At 32.2% G+C, this 26,469-nt stretch overlaps 2 protein-coding genes across 3 annotated transcripts; both read right to left on the reverse strand.

Moving 5' to 3' along the window:
- Positions 1-208: 208 nt before the first annotated feature.
- Positions 209-1,799, reverse strand: LOC142529609 (uncharacterized). The gene is made up of 2 exons (XM_075635182.1): positions 1,669-1,799; positions 209-684 (listed from the first exon to the last, which is right to left on the reverse strand). Exon 2 carries the CDS (start codon positions 655-657, stop codon positions 346-348), a length of 312 nt encoding a protein of 103 aa, XP_075491297.1. The 5' UTR covers positions 658-684; positions 1,669-1,799; the 3' UTR covers positions 209-345.
- A 1,649-nt stretch (positions 1,800-3,448) lies between these two features.
- Positions 3,449-7,076, reverse strand: LOC142529820 (ubiquitin receptor RAD23b-like). 2 transcript variants are annotated; one of them, XM_075635472.1, is made up of 12 exons: positions 6,839-7,076; positions 5,546-5,707; positions 5,386-5,424; positions 5,252-5,312; positions 5,098-5,170; positions 4,820-4,997; positions 4,605-4,739; positions 4,457-4,522; positions 4,189-4,236; positions 3,991-4,100; positions 3,819-3,897; positions 3,449-3,726 (listed from the first exon to the last, which is right to left on the reverse strand). In XM_075635472.1, exons 1-12 carry the CDS (start codon positions 6,902-6,904, stop codon positions 3,610-3,612), a joined length of 1,134 nt encoding a protein of 377 aa, XP_075491587.1. In that variant the 5' UTR covers positions 6,905-7,076; the 3' UTR covers positions 3,449-3,609. The 2 variants fall into 2 exon arrangements, with proteins under 2 accessions (XP_075491587.1, XP_075491588.1); XM_075635473.1 differs by having other exon boundaries at positions 5,126-5,170; positions 5,252-5,316; positions 6,839-7,075.
- Between the last annotated feature and the right edge of the window lie 19,393 nt (positions 7,077-26,469).

A 26,469-nucleotide genomic window follows, 5' to 3' on the forward strand; every position in this document is an offset into this window, starting at 1 on the left:
GAAGCCAAGCAGGCCATGAAATTTAGGGATACGGCTGAGATGAAACGGCGATTTGATTTAAAATTACTGTGACATTAAACTTTTTTATAATGCAGTGTATAGTTATGATTTTTTTTATATGAGAAACAGAGAGAAGCGATCAAAATTTTTCATTATACATTCTTTAGGAACGTAGTATTGATGAGGTACAAAAAAAAAAAACAAAAAAAAAGGGATAAAATTGATAATTAATTCCAAATATTCTTCATTCGCACAAAATTATCTGCTCTCCTGATAAAATATTCTGCTCTAAATCCGAAAGGAGAACAAAACAAGAAAGAATTCCAAGCAAGCAATTTTGACATATTAAAAGAATTTCAATTTTCCCTTAGCCACAGATGCTTTTGCCTGCTGCAAATGGCACGATGCCTTTCGAGCTCCCGTCAATCCAGCACAATCGCTAGCCCCAAGAGTGACGGCAAAGTACAGATAAACAGTGCACAGAAACGCGAGGAGGATAAGAGCGATTAGAAGAAACCGGTGTCGTTGAACAAGGGTTGAACAGCTTCCCAATTGCTCGACGACTCGGGAGTGTTGCCTCTTCAATATCGGTGGAGAAAAAGCGGTCTGTGTTTGTGCCCGTCGATGGGGAGAAGTAATTAGGTTGTCAAGACCCATGTTTACGTGAACGCCACAAGAAAGTCCCTGCACATGTTTCCAGATTATTCATCTGTAAGTATCAAGCTGAAGATCTTCATTCAACGCAACCGAAAACAAGATACGAATTGGTGCGGGCACAGACAAAATGAATAACATCAATACAGATCTTCCTCTAGAACTCCCAGGAGGCAACATCATAAATCATACCAGAGCTAAAATCAACCTTCACAAAATACTCTATTCCCCCACTTAAAAAAAACAATGGGATTCTGAGCATGGAGTATGTAAGGCAAGTCACATGCCAAAAAACTAATGTCATGTACAGCTAACTTGCTTTTTCCCATTAGAATCCACAAAGTAAAAACAGAACAATACAGAGAAATCATTAGCTACAAGTCATTCTAAAGAACTCACATTCTTAAGGGAATGCAATGAGATAATAATAATCCATCTGCTTAGGTAAAAATAAGCAGTCCTAAGGAATCAAAATTGAAAATAACGTTGGCAGATAAAACGCGAAAATCTTAGCTAGTAGAAATCCAACATTTGACATATCAAAACCAAACATCTCAAGATCACAAGTCAGTCGGCTTGATAACATCTCACCACTACCTAAAATTAACACAAGTTTAATATTTCCTTGGGATTATCTTCCAGAACAAAATTTGATGAAATATTTGTCGAGCTGAAATGCCAAGATGGCAAGATCTGATCCAAACATCCAGTAACCAAATCATCACAGGAGTCATTTTCATCAACCAATTCCAAATCCAAGACACAAATTTATGCAAATTCAAGTCCAGAAATTGCAATCCCCCATCGCTTTTCAATCGCTGGTATCGACTCGAACATAAAGATTTTCAAATCTAACTAATCCCATGCAAAACGTTCGAAACTCCCAATTAATCAAGCTTAATGAAATATCAAAAAAATTAACTCAATCCAAAACCCCGTAACTCAATCATCCACTTCAAACGTGTGAATCATTCGTTTAATCAACTAAAACAAACATAAGATTTCAAATTACACCTCTAAACACGAGCTCAACGCTAACAAGATAGCATAAACACGTCCAAACGATGAATCAAAAAACGCAAATATGAAAAAACACAGAAACTCCACAGATCTGCAAAGAAGCGAAAATTTATAGCATGAAAGAAGCTTACCGATGAAGAAAATGGAAAAGAAACTATCCTCCAACAAAAGATCAGGACTTTGACGAAAATGACACCTTTAACAATTTGGGTTTTGGATTACGTCTCCAATCCAAATCAACATCAACCACTCAAAAAAGCACAAAAAAATCCCAATGTCAATCTGGGATTCACCAATTATTAACTAAATACAATGCCTTTTTTCTGATTTGGGTGAAGAAATAGGCAAAAAAAAATTGATTCTTGAAAATCACATGAACGGGTGAAAGTATCGGCTATCGGGTTTGGGCATTTAAAGATCGATAGGGGACAAGTGAATTTGCCGTCTTGACCCTTCTAACTTTGTAGGGCCAAATTTGAAATTTAGTATTTGAATTGGTCAACAAATAACATTCCAATATTCCATATATGAAGTATACGGAAATTTAGTATTTGAATTGGTCAACAAATAACATTCCAATATTCCATATATGAAGTATACGTTCAACGTAAAAATTTACGATAAAAAGAAAATATTAAATTCTCCAAATTTATCAAACTATACATTATATAAAAAAAATTTTCTACCCAATTGTATTATTCTTCACACATTGAGGACATATTTATAGAATTTCTTTGAAAATAATCTAAAAATAAATATATCATTACATACATCATCATACACTAATTTTAAATATTTACAACTCTTATTTTCAACATTCAACTTTCTTATTTTCAACATTCAAATATTATAACTCATATTTTTCAACAGTATATAATTTTAAATTTGAATTGGTAATTAAATTCAATATAAAACTCAATGCCTTTGGATTTAATTATTAAATTCATCAAATTAAAAATATATTTATAACTCAACTCCTTTGCTTATAAAATGTAATTAAGGCTTAAAATTAAATTCCACAAAACGTATTTGAGTTCCATAATTTATATTTATATATATATATATATATATATATAATAAATAATTACGTCCGCATTTGGAGGCCCGTGATTGGGGAGAAAATATCGAAAGTAGTGCTTACGATAATTATTGTTGTCTAACATAAAACTATTGCAACTTTGAATAATCTCTAAAGTTTCTTTAATTTATTCCAAGTTTTAATTATTTGATTAAATTAAAAATAATAATAACACATGTAACACATATACATCTTTTACTAGTACTAATAATTGTTTATATACGATTAAGAGAAATACAATTTTTGTTATTAAATTTTAATCTTAGTTATATATTTTTCGATTTTTACATACTAACATAAATTTACAATAGAAAAAATAAATTGCAAGAAACTAAAGATAAATATTTAAAATATATATATATATATATATATATATATAATTTTGATATAATCATCACCTATCATTAAGACCTATGTGAACACTGATGATATGATGTCTTGTAGTAAAATAGTCCGTGTTCACATAAATTTTCTGTAGATGCCCATCATGGGATATATATATATATATATATATATATATATATATATATAATTTCTTGCATAATAAATTTTTGAATAAAAAACAATTATATTTAATCTATTTTTCCATATCAAATTTTGTATCTGAATCATAATATAGCACACGTTGTATACATACGTGTATGTATAGATGATGTCCTCGTGCAAAGCTTCTGGTAGAGGGACTAAAAACAAAACTTCAATGAATTTAAATGTTACATAGAATGTTTAAATTCAGCAGTCAGATTGGAAGTTGATCCTCATCCCATCAATAATACAACTTAATTTCCCACCAACCAATGCAGTCATTTGAACCTGTGTGCTAAAAAGGCCATTTGCTCAAGGTTTGTCATCGCCGTTCAATCCTCAAAATCCCCAGCATTCTCCAACAAGTAATTGACAGCTAATTCCTCGTTGCGATCGCATGCTAAAAAGGCTTCAATTACAGAAGCTCTGTCGAAACCCATGGCCTCCATCTACAGAACGTCAAGAAAAACGATGACAAAACAGAAACATGGATCAATATGAAATTGGAACGAAAGGGTCAGAATAAAGGCGTGTTTCATACTCTTTCGATGGCCTCCTGTTCTGCAGGTGTGACACTAACTGCATGGGGCATTTCTTGTTCTCCCTGATCAAACATATCCCTGTAAATTAATAAAAATGCTAATAAGGCCATTAAAAAAAAAATCGTGCGGGATCAGTTTTGCTATAAACCTTTTAATAAGCTCAAAACTCACCCATCAGAATCATCAACAGGTTCATTGACTAGTCGAAGGAACTCTTGATGGTTCTCTTGTATGAGTCTCAGGAGAGGTAGATTTTGCTTCCCGAGCTCCTGAAGGACTTGCTATAAGAGAAAAACTAAACTATAGCTCATGTATGGTTAAAAGAATATCATTAACAAGTGCAAACAGACGGGATTACGTTTAAGTTACCTGCAGAATTTGTGGATTAGAATGAACCATTGAACGCAGTGCTTGAAACTGAATCCAATTAAAGGAAATTCAGTTTTTGTAAAATTTTCTATATCTATGAATACACCTCATACGAAAGCAAAATTTGCTCCGACCGAGAAGATATATATAAAAAAGAAAACAAGAGTTGAAAGCATGTACAAAACAGCTTTTGCAAATGAATAATTCAAATAATCAGCAAAACCAAATGAGCAGAAGGGAAAAAATAAAAAAAGAAAGAGCAGCACACCTGTGGGTTGTTCCTGAGAAAATCAAGTGATCCATGACCAGCATCAGCAGGACCAGAAATGGTCCCCTGGAAATGTTTTTGACAGTTGTCATCAAGCATGACAAAACAAGTAAATTTATTGATATAAGCACCCATGTTAATGACAAACCTGGGGAAATAAATTCAATGGAGATGAGTTTGGTGCTCCAGACACAGGTGCAGCTTGAGCGGCAGCAGTTGCAGCCACAGAATTCATGGCTGATTGAGACGATGGCACTGGAACTTCAGTGCTTTCAGGTATTCCCTGATGGGACGTGAAACATTAGTGTTCTTTGCTAGCAATTAATGAGAAAGCATGGAACTAGAAAAGGAGTAACAGCTTACAGAATACAAGTAATCCACTGCCCTTTCTGGATTATAATACGCAGCTCGAAGTGCACGCATAACAGTCTCTTTGTCCCAACAACCACCGCCCATATCCATTATTTGTTGAACAGTATGCTCAAGATTATTACCGGTAATTAAACTGGAAGCATTTTGAGTGTAAGTACCAGTAGGATCCCTGTAACAACAATACTATAATGGTTATCAACCCACTCAAGAAACTATACAAGAACCTTGAACCATAAGTTGCAGGTGATAGAGTAGTTTATTCAGCATACTCTAAATCACAAATTAAAGACATCATACTTTGCTGTTGGGGAAACATAAGATAATCCTGCAACCGTAGGGGGCCTAAAGGTCAAAAAGTGCACCATTCAGTTGGATACAACAAACGCCAACATAAATACAACTGAAGATATTTATACAACTCACTGCGTTGGTGGTGGAGCTTCAGTAGCAGAAGTAGGATTAGAAGCTGGTGCAGCTGCAAGAGCTGGCTGCTCCAAAAACTAGGTCTGAGGAATGAAAGGGAATTAAACAAACAAAGTGCACAGATGAAAACATACCTGAGCAGAAGTCGACCCACTCGAGCCCAAAGTTTTTCCCTGCAACAAACAGGAAACAATGTGAATCGCTTCAACAAGGACTTTTGAGTCAACTGTTTGGTTCACTGGTCAATAGTTGTAAAAAAACACTATATATAATGGTATGGGTCAAAGGGGTCACCTTGCTTAGCATGACCACAAGGAAACCATCTTCAGAAATCTTGTTGTCAGCCAAGGTACTTTCGTCTTTCAATACTTTGCCATTATGGATCAACAATTGTTGACCAAATGGATAATTATCTTTGCCTTGTACATCTTCTATGCTTTTCTTAACTGCCATAATCTAGAAACAAAAATCCAAATCTCAATCAATCAAACAAGAATCAAATGATGCAGGATAAAGTACAAGAACACGTTGTCTTCTCACAGAATTTCCAAAAAACCTGTAACTAAAGCAAACACTACTTGAGTAAATTGATACAAAGGACACATACTCTAACATACATAAATACATGTAACACTAAATTACCATATCATTCACAATACACAATATAATTTGATATCCTATCGTAATTGAGACGTGACATTTCACACCCCCTTTAGCCACTGATACATTCTACATAAACATTTTATTTTCATGTGCCTATTTGCTGAAAAATAGGGTATAATGTTCGACATTCATGAAGGTTTCGGCACATAACAAATGGATATCATAGGAATGAAAAAAAAATGATATAGCATTCCAGTTGTGTGTTTCTGATGAAAACTCCAAGTTGCGTCACATTAAATATTCAACAAGATGATAACTTCCGTTCAAACACAACAGTTTAATAAGCAAAAATCAGAAAAAATAAAATACAAACCAAAATTTCTGAAACATTCACAGAGAATTCTAAAACTTGTACCTACATTACTGTAATTAAAAGAATGCGCCATTTGATCCAGATACATCTGAATTCTGAAAACTGTTTAGAAAAAGAAAGAAACAACTAAACAATAGTTATTAGTCCAAGAAGGGCTGCTTAAGCCTAAGGCACGGCAAGGTTCGGTCATTGCATCTACACCCAAGCCACAAAAACCCTTCAAAAAAGCTTGCACTTGGCCGTAAAGCACAAACCTTGGTGCACTTCAGGCACACCTTAAAGGTGGGGCTGCTAAATCCGAGCTTATCGGATTGGATTCTACACCATAAATTTTCTTAAAACAAGTATCGTTGTAAGTCGAGTGCTTCGCCTAGTGGCTTGCGCGCCGACTCTACAGATGCTTCAAGGTTATACGAAGCTTTTGCGATGAAGTGCAAATTGAGCAACTAAAAACGTATGAACTAAAAACAACGCACGCTAATTAACCCAAATACTCACATCAGATGCATACTGAAACCATAATTTCCCCCAAAAAATTGAAACTTGTGCATTCCATTGTTGAAAACAAATAAGAAATTTGCATCCTTCAAATCCAAGAAAAAGAAAAGTACCGTCTCGTTTGGCTGGACGCTAATTTGGAAATGGCTGCCTTTCAGAGTTTTCACGGTGAGCTTCATGGTACCTAATTTTATCGAATTCAATCAACTTACCAAAATTTAAACAAGTGGAAGAAAAAATCCAAACCCTAGAGGAGAGAACGGATCCAGAGAAGAAGAGATATATGTAGAAAAATAAGAAAAGTGTACAGAAGAAATCTTGAAAGGCTTGTTTGGGGGTTTAGAATTTCAAATCCTCGCTTGTAAGTATTCTAATAAAATATTAGCAAGTAGTCTAATAAATATTGGAAAATAATATTTAAAATGTGTGTATTGAATATTTGAATGTTGAAAATAAGAGTTGTAAATATTGAAAATTAGTGTGTGATGATGTAGGTAATGATGTATTTTATTTTTGGATTATTTGTAAAGATTTCCTATAAATAGATCTCTCATTTGTGAAGAAAATCATAATTGAGTAGAGAGAAAAATATTATAAAGTGTGTAGTTTGGTAAATTTTGAGAGTTTGAGATTTTTACTTTTTACCATAAATTTTTACTTTTTCACAACACGTTATCAGCACGAAGCTCTAAAAGTCCTACATACTTTTCCAAGCTCCAAACAGAAGAAAAAGGTAACAAAAATAATTATATTTATTTTACTGTTATTTATTTATTGTGTATTTATTTAATATACAATATAATGTTATTATTAGAAATAATAAAAATAAATTTTTCATAAACTTGTTATAAATCCTGGGAGGATGTTAAGACGACATCCCACACTCCCGGTAAGGGATACGACAAGTATAAAAGCCTATAAGATTTTAAACAAAATAAATTATGACACTCATTATAATATTATGATATGATATACATAATTATTTAAACATGTCTAATATTATATATATCATATTATTACCATAAAATTATACAAATACATACCTTTATTTTTTTTGTACCCCAACGGTCATAAATGGTAAAAAACGGCTAGTTTTTGCCCTATAAATATGATCTCACAAACACATTCCATCACTCCAACTTTATCTTCTTCTCTAAAAACTATTCATCATCAAATTTTTCGAAGAAAAAAGAAGATGGCTTTCTCAAGGATATTTTTAATTATTTTGGTTGTCATACTCACGAGTCTTGTATTTATCGGAGAATATCCTCCTCGTGCGTTTTCTTTATTTTTACAAATACTTGTACTTGTTGTTTATCCGTTACTTTGTATTGCAATAATTATTAACTAATAAAATGCATCGTAATTTTTTTTAGTACCACCATGTCAAATTTAACAAAGCTCGAATTTGTTGCGCTCGACATCACGGGAAAGAATTATATGCCATGGACTCTAGATGTAGAAATGCATCTTGAGTCATTGGGTCTAAGCGAGACCATTAAAGAAAATGGCATATGCACGTCACAAGAAAAGGCAAGAGCCATGATATTTTTGCGTCGACATCTCGACGATGGATTGAAATGTGAATATCTGACTGAAAAAAATCCCATGGCTTTGTGGAAGGGATTAAAAGAAAGATTCGAACATATAAGAGAAGTTATACTTCCGACCGCCCGGGATGAATGGAATACATTGAGATTCCAAGACTTTAAAAAAGTCAGTGATTAGAATTCGGCGATGTATAGAATAATCTCGCAATTAAAATTTTGTGGACATGAGGTCACAGAATCTGAGATGCTTGAAAAAACATTTTCCACGTTTCATGCATCAAATATTACTCTACAGCAACAATATAGAGTACGTGAATTCGCGAGATATTCTGAACCCATCGCCTGTCTTCTTGTGGCGGAAAAAAACAACGATCTATTAATGAGAAATCATCAGTCCCGACCCACTGGATCAACAGCATTTCCAGAAGTAAATGCTGTAAGTAAAAATGAATTTAAACCTGGAAACCAAAATCAAATTCAAAGACAAGGTTTTGGTCGAGGTCGAGGTCGTGGACGTGGACGTGGACGTGGACGTGGACGTGGAATTGGCCGTGGTCGTGGTCAAGGCCGTGGTTTTGAAAATAATCGAGATAGTTATTTTTATAACTCATCTCAAAAGAACGTCCCAAACCATCCACAGAAAAGGCATCATGAGAATACAAGTGTTAATGAGAAGCACTCAAAAAGATATTTGAAAGTTCTTGTTACAGATGTGGTACTCCAGGACATTGGTCCAAAGTTTGTCGAGCCCCTGAGCACCTTTGTAAACTTTATAAAGAATCATTAAAGGGGAAAGAAAAGAAGACCAACTTCACTGAACGCAGTGACCGTTTGAGTGATTCAACTCATTTTGATGCTGGTGATTTTATGAATGATTTCTCTGGAAATGATCAATATGTTGGTGGGATAGAAATGAACAATATTGATGCTGCAGATTTTCTCAACGATTTCTCTGAAAATGAACAATATAATGGTAGAATATAAATGTACAATAATCTATTTTTCATGTATTCATAGAATAATGTTTTATTGTATAATTATGATTTGTGTTATATTTAAATATATATTGCAAGTAATTTATTTCATTGCATATTTTTTTGAAGTTCAAATATGGAAAATGCTATGAGCAAAGCTGAAGTTTGCATACCCGATAGTGGTACAACGCACACTATCCTCCGAGATAAAAGATATTTCTTGGAACTAAAACCAACAAAAACAACGGTGAATACAATATCAGGTCATGTAGACTTGATTAAAGGATGTGGTAAAGCACAATTTTTGTTACCTAATGGTACAAAATTTTTTATCAATGATGCTTTATATTCACCACAATCGAAAAGAAATTTGTTGAGTTTTAATGATATATATTCCCATGGGTATGATACTCAAACAATGAATGAAGGGAATGAGAAATATTTGTGTCTTATCACATATAAATCAGGAAAGAAATATGTGATTGAAAAACTACCAATGCTCCATACTGGATTGCATTATACACATATAAGTCCCATTGAATCAAACATGGTAGTTGATAATTCTTCGATATTAACCAATTGGCATGATCGATTGGGACATCCTGGTTCAACAATGATGCGAAGAATTATAGAAAATACACATGGTCATCCACTGAAAGACCAGAAGATCTTTCAGAATAATAAGTTTCAATGTAAAGCATGTTCTCTTGGAAAACTTATTATAAGACCATCACCAGTCAAAATCCAAACTGAATCACCAATGTTTCTTGAACGTATTCAGGGTGATATTTGTGGACCAATCCATCCACCATGTGGACCATTCAGATACTTTATGGTATTGATTGATGCCTCCAGCAGATGGTCACATGTATGTTTATTATCAACTCGAAATGTTGCATTTGCAAGATTACTTGCTCAAATAATAAAATTGAGGAATCAATTTCCCGATTATACAATCAAGAAAATTAGACTTGATAATGCTGGTGAATTTACTTCCCAAACTTTCAATGATTATTGTATGTCTATGGGAATCATTGTTGAGCATCCTGTTGCTCATGTACATACACAGAATGGATTGGCTGAATCATTGATTAAACGTCTGCAAATGATTGCTAGACCAATGATTATGAAAACAAAGCTCCCTATTTCTATATGGGGACATGCAATTTTACACGCTGCTTCATTAATTCGCATCAGACCAAGTGCATATCATAAATACTCCCCATTGCAGCTTGCATTTGGTAAAGAACCAGACATTTCTCATCTGAGAATTTTTGGATGTATGGTGTATGTGCCTATTGCACCACCGCAACGAAAGAAAATGGGACCTCAAAGAAAGGTTGGAATTTATATCGGTTATGATAGTCCATCAATCATTCGATATCTTGAACCTCAGACAGGCGACGTGTTCACAGCACGTTTTGCTGATTGTCATTTTAATGAGGAAATCTTCCCAATGTTAGGGGGAGAACAGAAACATACCGAAAAGGAAATTACATGGTATGTATCATCATTGTTACATCTGGATCCAAGAACAAAACAATGTGAAAAAGATGTACAACAAATTGTACACTTGCAAAGAATAGCAAATCAAATACCAGATGCATTTGCAGACACAAAAGGGGTAACTAAATCATATATACATGCTGCAAATGCCCCTGCTCGAATTGAAATTCCAAAGAAACAAATGGAAGATACTCATGATGTCATTAAACGCCTGAAGCGTGGAAGGCCAGTCGGTTCCAAGGATAAAAATCCTCGAAAAAGAAAATTCATAGAGAAACACGATGATCACAAAATAAAGAATGACGTTTCTGAAGAAACACATGATGATCACAAAATAGAGAATGGTGTTCCTGAAGAAACACATGATGATGAAAATGTTCTGTCAGAACCACAAACTGACGAGAATCATGAAATCTCTATCAATTATATTAATACTGGAAAAATATGGAACCGAAAAGATATAGATGAAATTGATAATATATTTTCTTATAATGTGGCAATCGACATCATAAATGATAACGAAGATCATGAACCAAAATCTTTTGGTGAATGTAAAAATCGGCAGGATTGGATAAAATGGAAAGATGTCATCCAGGTTGAATTAAATTCGCTAAATAAACGTAATGTTTTGGACCTATAGTCCTTACACCTGAAGGTGTAAAACCTGTTGGATACAAATGGGTTTTTATTCGAAAGCGAAATGAGAAAAATGAAATAGTAAGATATAAAGCTCGACTTGTTGCACAAGGTTTTTCTCAAAAGCCTGAAATTGATTATGAAGAAACGTATTCTCCTGTGATGGATGCAATTACGTTTCGGTATTTGATTAGCTTGGCGGTATCTGAAAATTTAGAAATGCGTCTTATGGATGTTGTTACAGCTTACTTATATGGATCACTTGATAGTAATATATATATGAAAATCCCTGAAGGATTTAAGATGCCTGAAGCACAAAGTTCAAAACCCAGGGAATGTTATTCTGTGAAATTACAAAGATCATTATATGTGTTAAAGCAATCAGGTCGAATGTGGTATAATCGACTAAGTGATCACTTGATGAAAAAGAGATATGTAAATAATTCAATATGCCCTTGTGTTTTCATTAAGAAAACAACATCCGGATGCGTAATTATTGCTGTATATGTTGATGATTTAAACATCATTGGAACGAATAAAGAAATTCAAGAAGTTGTGTCATACTTGAAGGAAGAATTTGAAATGAAGGATCTTGGAAAAACCAAGTATTGTCTGGGTTTACAAATTGAACAAAAAGAATGTGGAATGTTTGTTCACCAGACAAATTATACAGAAAAGATCCTTAAACGTTTTAATATGGATAAAGCAAATCCTTTAAGTAATCCAATGGTTGTTAGATCATTAAACATAGAAAAGGATCCATTCCGTCCATGTGAAGATGATTAAGATATTCTTGGTCCAGAAGTACCATATCTAAGTGCCATTGGTGCCCTTATGTACCTTACAAATTGTACAAGACCTGATATATCTTTTGCCGTGAATATGTTGGCAAGATTTAGCACATATCCAACAAAGAGACACTGGAACGGAATTAAACATATATTCCGTTATCTACGAGGAACGACAGACTTGAGACTTTTGTATTCAAAAGATGCTAATCCAAGTATAATTGGTTATGCTGATACTGGATACTTATCTGATCCACACAAGGCACGTTCCCAAACTGGATATGTATTTACTCGTGGAGGCACTGCAATATCTTGGCGTTCTCAGAAACAAACGCTCGTAACAACTTCATCAAATCATGCCGAGATTATTGCAATACATGAAGCAAGTCGTGAATGTGTGTGGTTAAAATAAATGACCCAACATATCCAAATTTCATGCGGATTATCATCTGATGAGAAGTCTGTGATACTATATGAAGATAATGCTGCATGTGTTGCTCAAATGAAAGAAAGATACATAAAAAGCGACAGAACTAAACATATTCCTCCTAAGTTCTTCGCATTCACCAAGGAGCTTGAGAAGAATAGATGTATTGATGTTCGTCACATTCAATCAAGTGAAAACTCATCAGATCTCTTCACAAAGGCACTTCCTACGTCAATATTCAGAAAGCACATATATAATATTGGGATGCGCAATCTACGAAATTTGTGAAAAATTGTTCATGTCAACATCAGGGAGAGTTTACATGACTGCACTCTTTTTCCCTTACTATGGTTTTTATCCCAATGGGTTTTTCCAAGTAAGGTTTTTAACGAGGCAGTACAAAAACACGTAATGAAGACATCATCGTATCATGATCATCATCACAAGGGGGAGTATTGGAAAATAATATTTAAAATGTGTGTATTGAATATTTGAATGTTGAATATTTGAATGTTGAAAATAAGAGTTGTAAATATTGAAAATTAGTGTGTGATGATGTAGGTAATGATGTATTTTATTTTTGGATTATTTGTAAAGATTTCCTATAAATAGATCTCTCATTTGTGAAGAAAATCACAATTGAGTAGAGAGAAAAATATTATAAAGTGTGTAGTTTGGTAAATTTTGAGAGTTTGAGATTTTTACTTTTTACCATAAATTTTTACTTTTTCACACCAATAAAATATTAAAATACTATTTATCAATCATATCAAACACAAATTCGACAGAAATTACACGACAAGAAATGACATTGGTTAAAAGTGATATAAAAATATATATATTTTTAGTAATTTGATATAATATAGTTTCTTCTCTACTTGTGTGTGTGTATATATATAGTATTATAATAATTATTATATTTAATATAAGTTGTTAAAAGAAAATAATTATGAATACAAAATATTGGAATTTCGTAGGAATGAAATAAGGGTGTTCATCTTTCGGTTCAATTCATTTTTTGGTTTTTTATTTTGATTTTTTCGGCTTTCGATTTTAGAAATATATAATCTGATATACAAACTATTTTTTTCGGTTTGGTTCGGTTTTCTGATAAAATAGTTCGGTTATTTCAATTGGTTAATTATGTTTTGATACAATTATTTAAATCAATAATATAAATATATTATAAAATAAAATGTATTATCTTTTTACATGATTTCTCAGTAAAACATTAAATATAAAATCTGAAAGAATTAAATAATCAACAATCAACTAAAAATTGTTCAAAATAATTCTTCATTCACTAAATATCATATAAAAAATGTACAATATAAATAAAATTATTAAATTAATGAAATTTTGATTTTTTCGGTCGGTTCGATTTTGATATATATAATTCGAAACCGAAATATTTATGTTCGAATTAAAAATTCGATCGGTTCGTTGTTTGGTTTTTTGGTTTGGAATTTTGATTTTTTCGGTTTTATCCGAAGTTTGAACACTCCAAAAATAAAACATAAAAATGAAGCAAATAATAGTAACTTTAAGGGTTGTGTGAGCGCAAAGTTTCAAGACTTATACTTCTTTATGAAAGATTTAAGGGGAATAAATGCAATATAGTTTCAAGACTTATACTTCTTTATGAAAGATTTAAGGGGAATAAATGCAATATTTTTTGCCTGAAAAAATTTAAAATTACCCAACTTTTTATTTGTAAATCAAGTGGCCGCCATTCATTCTCTAGCACCACCAAACTTGCTCACTTTACACACACACACACACACACACACAAACACTCTATCCCAAAAACATCTCTAGGAAAAAAATAGCAAGAAAAAGAGGAAAATAAAGGGTTCTTTTAATTTTTCCAATCAAAAAGATAAACTCAATTATAATATACTTCACAAGTGGGGGATTACAATTTCAAAATTTCAACTTGTTTTCAATAACATGGGAAGGTCTCCTTTTTGTGAGAAAGCTCACACAAACAAAGGTGCATGCATGGACTAAAGAAGAAGACCATCAGCTCATAGCTTACATAGGATTTATAAAGGATAAAAATGTGTAGAATTACATATAAACTCAAAGGCCAACATTCAAGAACTCACTAGCAGCAAGTGACATACTGATCCACTCTCTCCCTTTCATGTTCCTCTCACTCAATATTTGAGACACTTGTGGACCTACAACACTTTCACATTGACTGACCAATCTATCACATTGAGATATGTAAAACAACATGCTTCTATAATCTCCTTTACCAAATGCCGAGGCCGCGTTCTCGAGTTCGTATGTCAATACCTCGTAGTTATCTTCACAACTCAGATAACGATTTTGTATGTCCTTATCGGTCTCACGAGCTTTCAATATATGTATGACTGTATGTGTGCTTTCTATCAATGATATAGATTCGCTTAGAACTATATAGCACAATCCTTTCATATCCATACTTGGAGAGTAGACGCGATCATGAAAAAAATGATGGCACATTCCAAAATCAAATGCTCGGCTACAAATTTGATTAATCAATTCCTCTGAATCGCATGAGGATGGACGAATCAAAACAGAGAGCACCACCACAATGGAGAGGAAGGTAAATGAGCTTAGTATAGAAGCCATTTTGCAAATTTTCTTGACCTTTTCTTTTTTCCTTTGTCTCTAGTTTTCTTTTGAGAATTTGTCACATATAAAGGAATTGACATACACATTCTCTCACCGTAATCTTGAAAATATAACATAATTTTCACCACAAATAAAATTATAAAATCTGGTCCAAAATTAAATTATAGAAAGTTGGGTAATATGGTATTTTTTTGGGTCAAAAATATTTTATTTTCACCTTTTGATGCTTTAAAGAATCATAAACAATTTTTAATATGATCTCTTTTGATTTTTGAATCTCATCACATTTTTTTATGAATCATATTTCTCTCTTTCCATATAAGAACCAGAAGTTCTAATGTATTGTTAATTCAAATAGCATATTTAATCAAATAAATATACATTTTATGATAAAAATTGATATTGTGAACAAGAATTGGACAAATCGAATTTTTTTAAAAGTGATATAAATATATGTACTTTCTACTAATTGGATATAATATACTTTCTTCTCTACTTTTATATATATGTATATTATATTTAATATAAGTCATTAAAAGAGAATAATCATGAATATAAAATATAGGAATTTCCTCCAAATGAAACATAAAAATGAAGCGAATAATAGTAAAAGGTTGTGTGTCAACCAACTTTCTATTTGTAAAAAAGTTGAGTGAATTACCTTCGATAAAGTCAAAATCACAAAATAAAATCCAAATTGGGATTTGGATCCTCTGCTGTGACTGAAAACACAATACATGATGTTGTGCACTTTTTACACGAGATTATCAATTGATCATCTGATGGACCTCACATAGTGCCAGATAAATTTGAAAAATTGTCTGACGTACGTGTAAAAAGATCACAACACAGGTTCAAGCACAGCAGTCAGCAGATGATCCAAATCCTCCAAATTGGATTAGCACCAATGCCGCATGCGTCGTAGCTCGCTTTACGTATGGAATTAGCATGATCTGACGATCAAATTCTTCGTGAGCTTCGATTTGGAAGGTCTACAATGTTGTCCACCAATAGTGGGTATGGAGGATGAGGAAAGAAGATCAGACTCAGGTAGAGATTACTAGGTTGGTAGACAAAGGAAGAAAAGGTGAAAATAATATGCAAAATGGCTTCTATACTAAGCTCATTTGCGTTCCTCTCCCTTGTGGTGGTGCTTTCTGTTTTGACTCAGTCCATCCTCAAGCGATACAGAAGCATCGGTCGATCAAATTTGTATTCAAGCTCAAGATTATGGAATTTGTCATCGTTTTTTTTATAATCGCGTCAACTCTTCAACTATGAATATTACAAAATTGTGTCATATAATTCTCGACGAATCTTTATCATCGATAGAAAATACACAGACATTCATACAAAGATTGAAAGCTCGCAAACATGACAAGATCATACAAAATCTTTATTATTTGTGAAAGTGCATATGGAGAACCAGATGGATTGGGAGGGACTCATAAAGAAAAAAAAATCAATCAAACAAATGACTAAAACAAAATATATTGTTATAAATGATTGTCAAAAATTAAAATAATATCGACGAGGTTAATGGTTGAGACACAATTATTAAATATTTTTCTTCTTTAAAGCTTCAAAAGGTAAAAATGTAATATTTTTTACTAAATAAATGTCATATTGCCAAAATTTATAATTATAAAATAATTAAGTGAATTACCTTCAATCCAGTAAAATCACAAAATGAAATCCAAATTGGATGAGCACCAACACATAGATATTACCAATCTTGCAAAATTGAATTCAAGATCGTGAAATCAAATATGCAAATTAATTGCTTAAATCTTTTTGTGTACCGAGCAGATTTTATAATTTAATTTGTGGTGAAAATTATGTTATATTTTCAAGATTATGGTGAGAGAATGTGTATGTCAATTCATTTATATGTGACAAATTCTCAAAAGAAAACTAGAGACAAAGGAAAAAAGAAAAGGTCAAGAAAATTTGCAAAATGGCTTCTATAATAAGCTCATTTACCTTCCTCTCCATTGTGGTGGTGCTCTCGGTTTTGATTCGTCCATCCTCATGCGATTCAGAGGAATTGATTAATCAAATTTGTAGCCGAGCATTTGATTTTGGAATGTGCCATCATTTTTTTCATGATCGCGTCTACTCTCCAAGTATGGATATGAAAGGATTGTGCTATATAGTTCTAAGCGAATCTATATCATTGATAGAAAGCACACATACAGTCATACAGATATTGAAAGCTCGTGAGACCGATAAGGACATACAAAATCGTTATCTGAGTTGTGAAGATAACTACGAGGTATTGACATACGAACTCGAGAACGCGGCCTCGGCATTTGGTAAAGGAGATTATAGAAGCATGTTGTTTTACATATCTCAATGTGATAGATTGGTCAGTCAATGTGAAAGTGTTGTAGGTCCACAAGTGTCTCAAATATTGAGTGAGAGGAACATGAAAGGGAGAGAGTGGATCAGTATGTCACTTGCTGCTAGTGAGTTCTTAAATGTTGGCCTTTGAGTTTATATGTAATTCTACACATTTTTATCCTTTCTAAATCCTAAATACATATATTTTATTTAAATATCGATAATATATTCTTGGGATGGAATTATAAAAAAAATGTTAATAGTTCTTGAGAGGCCATAGAATGGAATATATTCGGAACAAGTAGATAATCAAATAAAATCAGAATTATGATTGAAGTGTACATCATCACATTTATATTCTTGATCACTGGTTTTCAAGTATTTTTACTCGTTTAGTAAAGTGATAGTATCATCAATATTCATATATGATTATATTTGTTACCAAAGTAAAATAGTGAATTCACTCACATGTTTATGTTAGATTCAGGACAAATACTTGTAAAATATTTTTTAATAAAAAAACTTTTATAAAATGTTTAAAATTTGTTCTAAGATGTGGACTTCCGAATATTTCTTTCATGTAGCTTGGCAAGGAAATTTTGAAATAGGACCCTTTACATGTAAGACCTATTGCTCATGCTATTTTGGATCCTCATTTTTGCCGTGGAAGCTTTTACTTGAGGGGGTGCTCCCGACCCCGTCAATATCGTCTATTCAGGTGTTTATCAGTGGTAGTATACAAACGGTTTACGCACTAATGAAGATCTTTATAGTGGAGTTCTATTATTTATTTCTGCCATATCTTTAATAGGGGGTTGGTTACACTTACAACCCAAATGGAAACCTAGCGTTTCGTGGTTCAAAAATGTCGAATCTCGTCTGAATCCTCATTTGTTAGGACTCTTCGGCGTAAGTTCCTTGGCTTGGACATGACACAATACAGTAAGGCATAGTTTGGTACACATGATAGGATAAACATGTGGTATATAATATAAGAATAAATTAAGGATAAATAAGATGTAGGATATTATATTTAACGTTTGGTATGATTTTAATAAGAATGTTTAAATTTATATATTAGATTGTAATGACAAAATTAACATTATCATAATAAATTTTATAATTTCAAAGTTGTTGCTTGAGTTTATATTTCTTATCTGTTCATGTGCCGACAGTGCTTGCATGATTTATTTATTTTTACCTAATTTTATAAATTATATAAATATCATAATTGAGCCCTTGATTTTGTGAGTCAAGTCAAATATCAATTTTTATGGTTAATCGATTGATACTAATAATTTTATTGAGATTATAAAAATCATTTTTATAATTATTTCGAGTTCATTTATATAATTATCATATTATATAAAATATAAAAATAAATAAAAAATTTATTTGATTTTAATTTTATATTAAAGTCGAAAGGCAATGGCTTTTACAAGAGGAAACTTTAAATATTTATATAATTATCTCGAATTCAAAACACCATTATTTTGATAATATATAAAAATAAATAAAAATATTTGATAGAGTTTAGGATTTTTATATAGTAAGGACAATTAAATCATTTGTGGTATTTTTTATCATTAAATTAAAATTATCACATCTCATAAAAGAGATATTTTATCCTTGTATAAAATTATTTATCACAGGCCCGTGTTATTATCATAGGTTTTCTAAAAAGGTACCAAACGTGGGATAAAGTGGATTATTTATCAATCTCTGTCTTATCCAGTGTAAGAAACTATACGAAACTATACCTAAGTATTTTCACATATTAGAAGCCAAATATAGATAGATATGCATACTCCAAACTCTATCAGCATGATATTAATAATAAACTGTTTTGAATAGATAATAGCAGTAAATTTGGATGACACTCCAACCAGGAACAGATCAACATATCGACTCAAACAATGCTTGAATTTGCAATGAAAATCATTTATCTTTACAGCCCAAAATAAAAATAAAAAAAATCAACTTAGATTATCTTCAGGTCATATATACATCTCCATAAGCATTCGACAGGCACAATCATTGAATGTGTCCAAATGACAAATCAAAATGGGCAACATTCAGTCTAAACAGAGCAGATCCAAGTTCACACATATATACAGAGCACCGAAGTTTCCCTTATAGCACCAAAATTTTCAGGGTTTAAGAAGATCAAGAAACTAAAATTCTTACAAATCATACTTGTGCAAACTAAATAAAACAAAAAGTCACCTTTTACTGCTGATACAATTTCTGAGCAATATTTTTTAGGAAATCATGCTTGGGGCAAATCCTCAGAAGAAGACATTGTTTCAACGCAATTCGTAGAAAGAAAATCCGATCCATGGAGATTGCAGGAGATCGAACTGACTAGGTAAGATTCGGAGCCATGGCCGATCCTAACAATATTTGGGCCTGAGTCTAACTTTTAAAAACATGCCTCTGAATCATAATGTGTATTCATATTTTTTTTTAGTTTCATAGCAATTTTTCAAATTAAATCAATACGTCAAAGACAATATAAAAAACTAAATGAATAAAAATATCAAACATGTCCAAAATGATCACTAAAAAACAACCCGCCTAACAGATTTAGAGTTAAAAATACTAATCAAGTTTGTATAATCAAGTTGTTCAGTAATTTCTTTCTCAATCGATAACATAGTCAATTCATTCAATCTTTCTTGTGACATGGTTGATCAGATAAAAATTTTGATGAGCTTTAACTTTGAGAAACTTCGCTCTGCACTTAATTCAATGAACAATTTAATAAATAAATGACAAAGAATTCAAATACAATCCATTTATTTTTTTATGGGAGCAATTCGCTTACACCATCCCAATCTATCTATTTATTTACGTGCTTATTGTCATATTACTGTTATTGCTACATAGAGATTCGAGAAAAAATATCATACAAATACATTATTAATCCTAAATTGTAATCACATGATATGCTTGTAAATTTTTTGGTGCCACGCATACTAGATATCAAGTATTAACTACGGACACACACAAGTTTGCTACAGTTGTACTGTGCTGCAATAACAGGAATAGAATACGTTCCACAAAAATCCAATAATCAGGGATCCTTTGTTAGAAGGTAAATATGAAGCAGTTTAACCTTTTTCATATACATATGAAAACTACCAGGAAAGTAAATACAGAGGCAGACAAATAGCTCGTACGAAGAAAGAGAACTTGTCATACGTGGGGCGAAACATAAAACATAAGCAAACAGAGACAACAGAGTCTGAGAAAGACTCGTGACAAAAATTTCGAGAAAAAATACTTTGAATTAAACAGAAAATACATTACACATTGAAAGCCGGATAAGCATTACATCCACCAAAATTTCAGTCAAAAGCGTAGATTATAGATACCACATAAAGCCCCAAAGAAAGTAAAAAACTACAATAAAAAATTAGAAGCCCGAACAAAGCAAATGCGAGAAAATAGACTTACAGCTCCTCACGAGTCTTTCAATCAAACCTAGAGACGATGCAACGACTGGAGTCGATTAGGGCTTGTCTGCAGATGAATATTGGGGAAGATTGAGGAATAAATCGATAACAGGCTAAGCAAGTTCCATTTAATAAATACTTGGTTTTGGGCTATCTAGTAACTAGTATTATATATAATAATTTTTTTTAAATTTTTGGGCCCCAAAAAAGAGATGGGCCTGAGTCATTGGACTCATTTGCCTCTTAATAAGCACGACCCTGTTCGGAGCGTAGGATCCATGGAGACCACATCAGCAGGAGATCGAACCGACAATGTTTGGACGACGCGGCGGCGGATTGGGATGAAAAGGGGCAAAAAATTGTGTGAGACGGTCTCACGTATCATATTTTTTGAGACAGATCTTTTATTTAAGTCATCCATGAAAAAATATTACTTTTTATGCTAAGAATATTACTTTTTATTGTAAATATCACAGATAAAGATTCATGAGGCCATATCACAAGAGACATACTCATGAAAAAGAGCTTGGAAAAAAGTGGGGGTAATCGGAGGGAGCTTTGGGAAAAGCAATTATCCATTTTAAAACAAGACCAGATTTATTAACTGTTTGACATGTATTTAGATTCTAAAAATATATTTTAAAAAATACATATTAGTTATTTTTAAAAAAGTTATTTTTGTACTGTCTTTTGAATTTCTCTAAGATCTTCGGAGATTTTAGAGGAATCCGGTACTATTTTTAAGAACATGTTATTTTGAATCATAATTTTTCCTTAAGATTCTGATAGATTCCTTCTTGATATCTAACCTTGGCTAGATCTTCATGTTTCAAATATTCAAGAGTTTTGGAATAAATTCTATAAATAGTTAATCTCGAACCTGGGTTCAGATTCATGTTGATTGAGAAAATTCTCCTCCTCAAACATTTAATTATTACATAATAATAAATTTGTATGTTAGAAATAATTTTACCTCGACTCTGATACCATTTTCCCCACGAAAATTGATCATTATCAATTGTAAGGGTATTTTTGTCAACTTCAAACTTTTTAAGGAGTTTGGACAAAGCTTTTTAGGTGTAGGGAGTTATGATAAAAATAAGTTTGGGTTTGAGGATTTAAAAATAATTTTCCTTTATATTTAATATAAGTTGTTAAAAGAAAATAATTATGAATACAAAATACAGGAATTTCGTCCAAATGAAATAAGAGTGTTCATCGATGAGTTAAGTTCATTTTTTGGTTTTTTATTTTGGATTTCGATTTTAAAAATATATAATCCCATATCCGAATTATTTTCCTTCGACTTGGTTCGATTTTCTACTAAAATATTTCGGTTATTTCAGTCTGTTAATTATGTTGTGATACAATTATTTAAATCAATAATATAAAAATATTGTAAAATAAAATGTGCTATCTTTTTACATGATTTCTCACTAAAACATTAAATATAAAATCTGAATAAATTAAATAAACAACAATCGACTAAAAATTATTCAAAATGATTCTTCATTCACTAAATAACATATAAAAAAGAGTATGTTATATTTACAACCAAATTTATACAACAATTCTTACAACACAAAAAATTCAATACAAAATTTCATTTATCAAAATCTCACGATAAATTCAATACAAAATATCATGAAATAATAACAAAATATCACGAAATAATAGCAAAATATCACGATATAATTGTTGTAAATATCGTTGTAGGTATTTTGGTTGTACATTTAGCATTATTCTATAAAAAAAATGTACTATATAAATAAAAATATTAATTTAATGAAATTTCGATTTTTTCGGTCGGGTCGGTTTTGAAATATATAATCCAAAACCAACCCAAATAAACTTCGGTTTTAATATTTATGTTCGAATTAAAAAATTCGATTTTCGGTTCGGTGTTTGGTTTTTTCTGTTTGGATTTTCGATTTTTCGGTTTTAACCAAAGTTTGTACACCCCTAAAATGAAACATAAAAATGATGCAAATAATAGTAACTTTAATGGTTGTGTGAGCGCAAAGTTTCAAGACATTTACTTCTTTATGAAAGATTAAGGGGAATAAATGCAATATTTTTTGACTGAAAAAATTTAAAATTACCCAACTTTTTATTTGTAAATCAAGTGGCCGCCATTCATTCTCTAGCACCACCAAACTTGCTCACTTTACACACACACACACACACACACATACACACACACAAAAACACTCTATCCCAAAAACATCTCTAGGAAAAAAATAGCAAGAAAAAGAGGAAAATAAAGGGTTCTTTTAATTTTTCCAATCAAAAAGATAAACTCAATTATAATATACTTCACAAGTGGGGGATTACAATTTCAAAATTTCAACTTGTTTTCAATAACATGGGAAGGTCTCCTTTTTGTGAGAAAGCTCACACAAACAAAGGTGCATGCATGGACTAAAGAAGAAGACCATCAGCTCATAGCTTACATAGGATTTATAAAGGATAAAAATGTGTAGAATTACATATAAACTCAAAGGCCAACATTCAAGAACTCACTAGCAGCAAGTGACATACTGATCCACTCTCTCCCTTTCATGTTCCTCTCACTCAATATTTGAGACACTTGTGGACCTACAACACTTTCACATTGACTGACCAATCTATCACATTGAGATATGTAAAACAACATGCTTCTATAATCTCCTTTACCAAATGCCGAGGCCGCGTTCTCGAGTTCGTATGTCAATACCTCGTAGTTATCTTCACAACTCAGATAACGATTTTGTATGTCCTTATCGGTCTCACGAGCTTTCAATATCTGTATGACTGTATGTGTGCTTTCTATCAATGATATAGATTCGCTTAGAACTATATAGCACAATCCTTTCATATCCATACTTGGAGAGTAGACGCGATCATGAAAAAAATGATGGCACATTCCAAAATCAAATGCTCGGCTACAAATTTGATTAATCAATTCCTCTGAATCGCATGAGGATGGACGAATCAAAACAGAGAGCACCACCACAATGGAGAGGAAGGTAAATGAGCTTAGTATAGAAGCCATTTTGCAAATTTTCTTGACCTTTTCTTTTTTCCTTTGTCTCTAGTTTTCTTTTGAGAATTTGTCACATATAAAGGAATTGACATACACATTCTCTCACCGTAATCTTGAAAATATAACATAATTTTCACCACAAATAAAATTATAAAATCTGGTCCAAAATTAAATTATAGAAAGTTGGGTAATATGGTATTTTTTTGGGTCAAAAATATTTTATTTTCACCTTTTGATGCTTTAAAGAATCATAAACAATTTTTAATATGATCTCTTTTGATTTTTGAATCTCATCACATTTTTTTATGAATCATATTTCTCTCTTTCCATATAAGAACCAGAAGTTCTAATGTATTGTTAATTCAAATAGCATATTTAATCAAATAAATATACATTTTACGATAAAAATTGATATTGCGAACAAGAATTGGACAAATCGAATTTTTTTAAAAGTGATATAAATATATGTACTTTCTACTAATTGGATATAATATACTTTCTTCTCTACTTTTATATATATGTATATTATATTTAATATAAGTCATTAAAAGAGAATAATCATGAATATAAAATATAGGAATTTCCTCCAAATGAAACATAAAAATGAAGCAAATAATAGTAAAAGGTTGTGTGTCAACCAACTTTCTATTTGTAAAAAAGTTGAGTGAATTACCTTCGATAAAGTCAAAATCACAAAATAAAATCCAAATTGGGATTTGGATCCTCTGCTGTGACTGAAAACACAGTACATGATGTTGTGCACTTTTTACACGAGATTATCAATTGATCATCTGATGGACCTCACATAGTGCCAGATAAATTTGAAAAATTGTCTGACGTAACGAGATGATCAGCTGATCATCTCGTGTAAAAAGATCACAACACAGGTTCAACCACAGCAGACATGGTTCACTGGAACGGCCGTTCCGGAACGTGAACGGCATTCACCGAGTCAAAGTTCCGGGCAAAAACGTTGGATGCTTCGTAACGCCTTTTTCGCAGTATATCGGTGATATATCGGCGATATGTCGGTGGAACGGAACGGTTTTTATCCGGTTTTTTGATATTTTACGTGGTTTGTTTTAAGTATTTACATTTTTATATTTTTGTGTCATTTTTAACTTTCCAAATTTATTCATTATTTCTTCATCTAAGTTCAAAACATAAATTAAAATTATGACAGCATCTACTTAAAAATAGTAAACTATTTAATTAATTTATTCATATGTATTTATGATAGAATTTTATTAATGCTAGTAATATTTGTGCTGTTTTTACTAATTTTTGAAATTTTTAATTTTTTTTATATATTCGTGACCGTTCTACAACTGTTCCACAACATAACATTGGAACTGGAACGATGGTTGTCGTTCCAAGCACCGCAACCGTTCCGACGAACCATGACAGCAGATGATCCAAATCCTCCAAATTGGATTAGCACCAATGCCGCATGCGTCGTAGCTCGCTTTACGTATGGAATTAGCACGATCTGACAATCAAATTCTTCGTGGGCTTTGATTTGGAAGTCTAGAATGTTGTCCAACCAATAGTGGGCATGGAGGATGAGGAAAGAAGATCAGACTCAGACTCAGGTAGAGATTACTAGGTTGGTAGACCAAGGAAGAAAAAGTGAAAAAAAATATGCAAAATGGCTTCTATACTAAGCTCATTTGCGTTCCTCTCCCTTGTGGTGGTGCTTTCTGTTTTGATTCGTCCATCCTCATGCGATTCAGAGGAATTGATCAATCAAATTTGTAGCCGAGCATTTGAATTTCCAATGTGCCATCGTTTTTTTCATGATCGCGTCTACTCTCCAAGTATGGATATGAAAGGATTGTGCTATATAGTTCTAAGCGAATCTATATCATTGATAGAAAGCACACATACAGTCATACAGATATTGAAAGCTCGTGAGCCCGATAAGGACATACGAAATCGTTATCAGAGTTGTGAAAGTAACTACGAGGTATTGACATACAAACTCGAGAACGCGGCCTCGGCATTTGGTAGAGGAGATTATAGAAGCATGTTGTTTTACATATCTCAATGTGATAGATTGGTGAGTGACTGTGAAATTGTTATAGGGTCACAAGCGCCTCAAAAATTGATTAAGAGGAACATTAAAGCTAGAGAGTGGATAAGTATGTCATTTGCTGCTACTATGTTCCTAAATGTTGGCCATTGAGTTTATATGTAATTCTACACATTTTTATCCTTTCTAAATCCTAAATACATATATTTTATTTAAATATCGATAATATATTCTTGGGATGGAATTATAAAAAAAATGTTAATAGTTCTTGAGAGGCCATAGAATTGAATATATTCGGAACAAGTAGAGAATCAAATAAAATCAGAATTATGATTGAAGTGTCACTACATTTATATTCTTGGTCACTGGTTTTCAAGTATTAT

This window comes from Primulina tabacum, chromosome 16 (assembly GCF_025594145.1).
Source record: "Primulina tabacum isolate GXHZ01 chromosome 16, ASM2559414v2, whole genome shotgun sequence".
Lineage (NCBI taxonomy): Eukaryota > Viridiplantae > Streptophyta > Magnoliopsida > Lamiales > Gesneriaceae > Primulina > Primulina tabacum.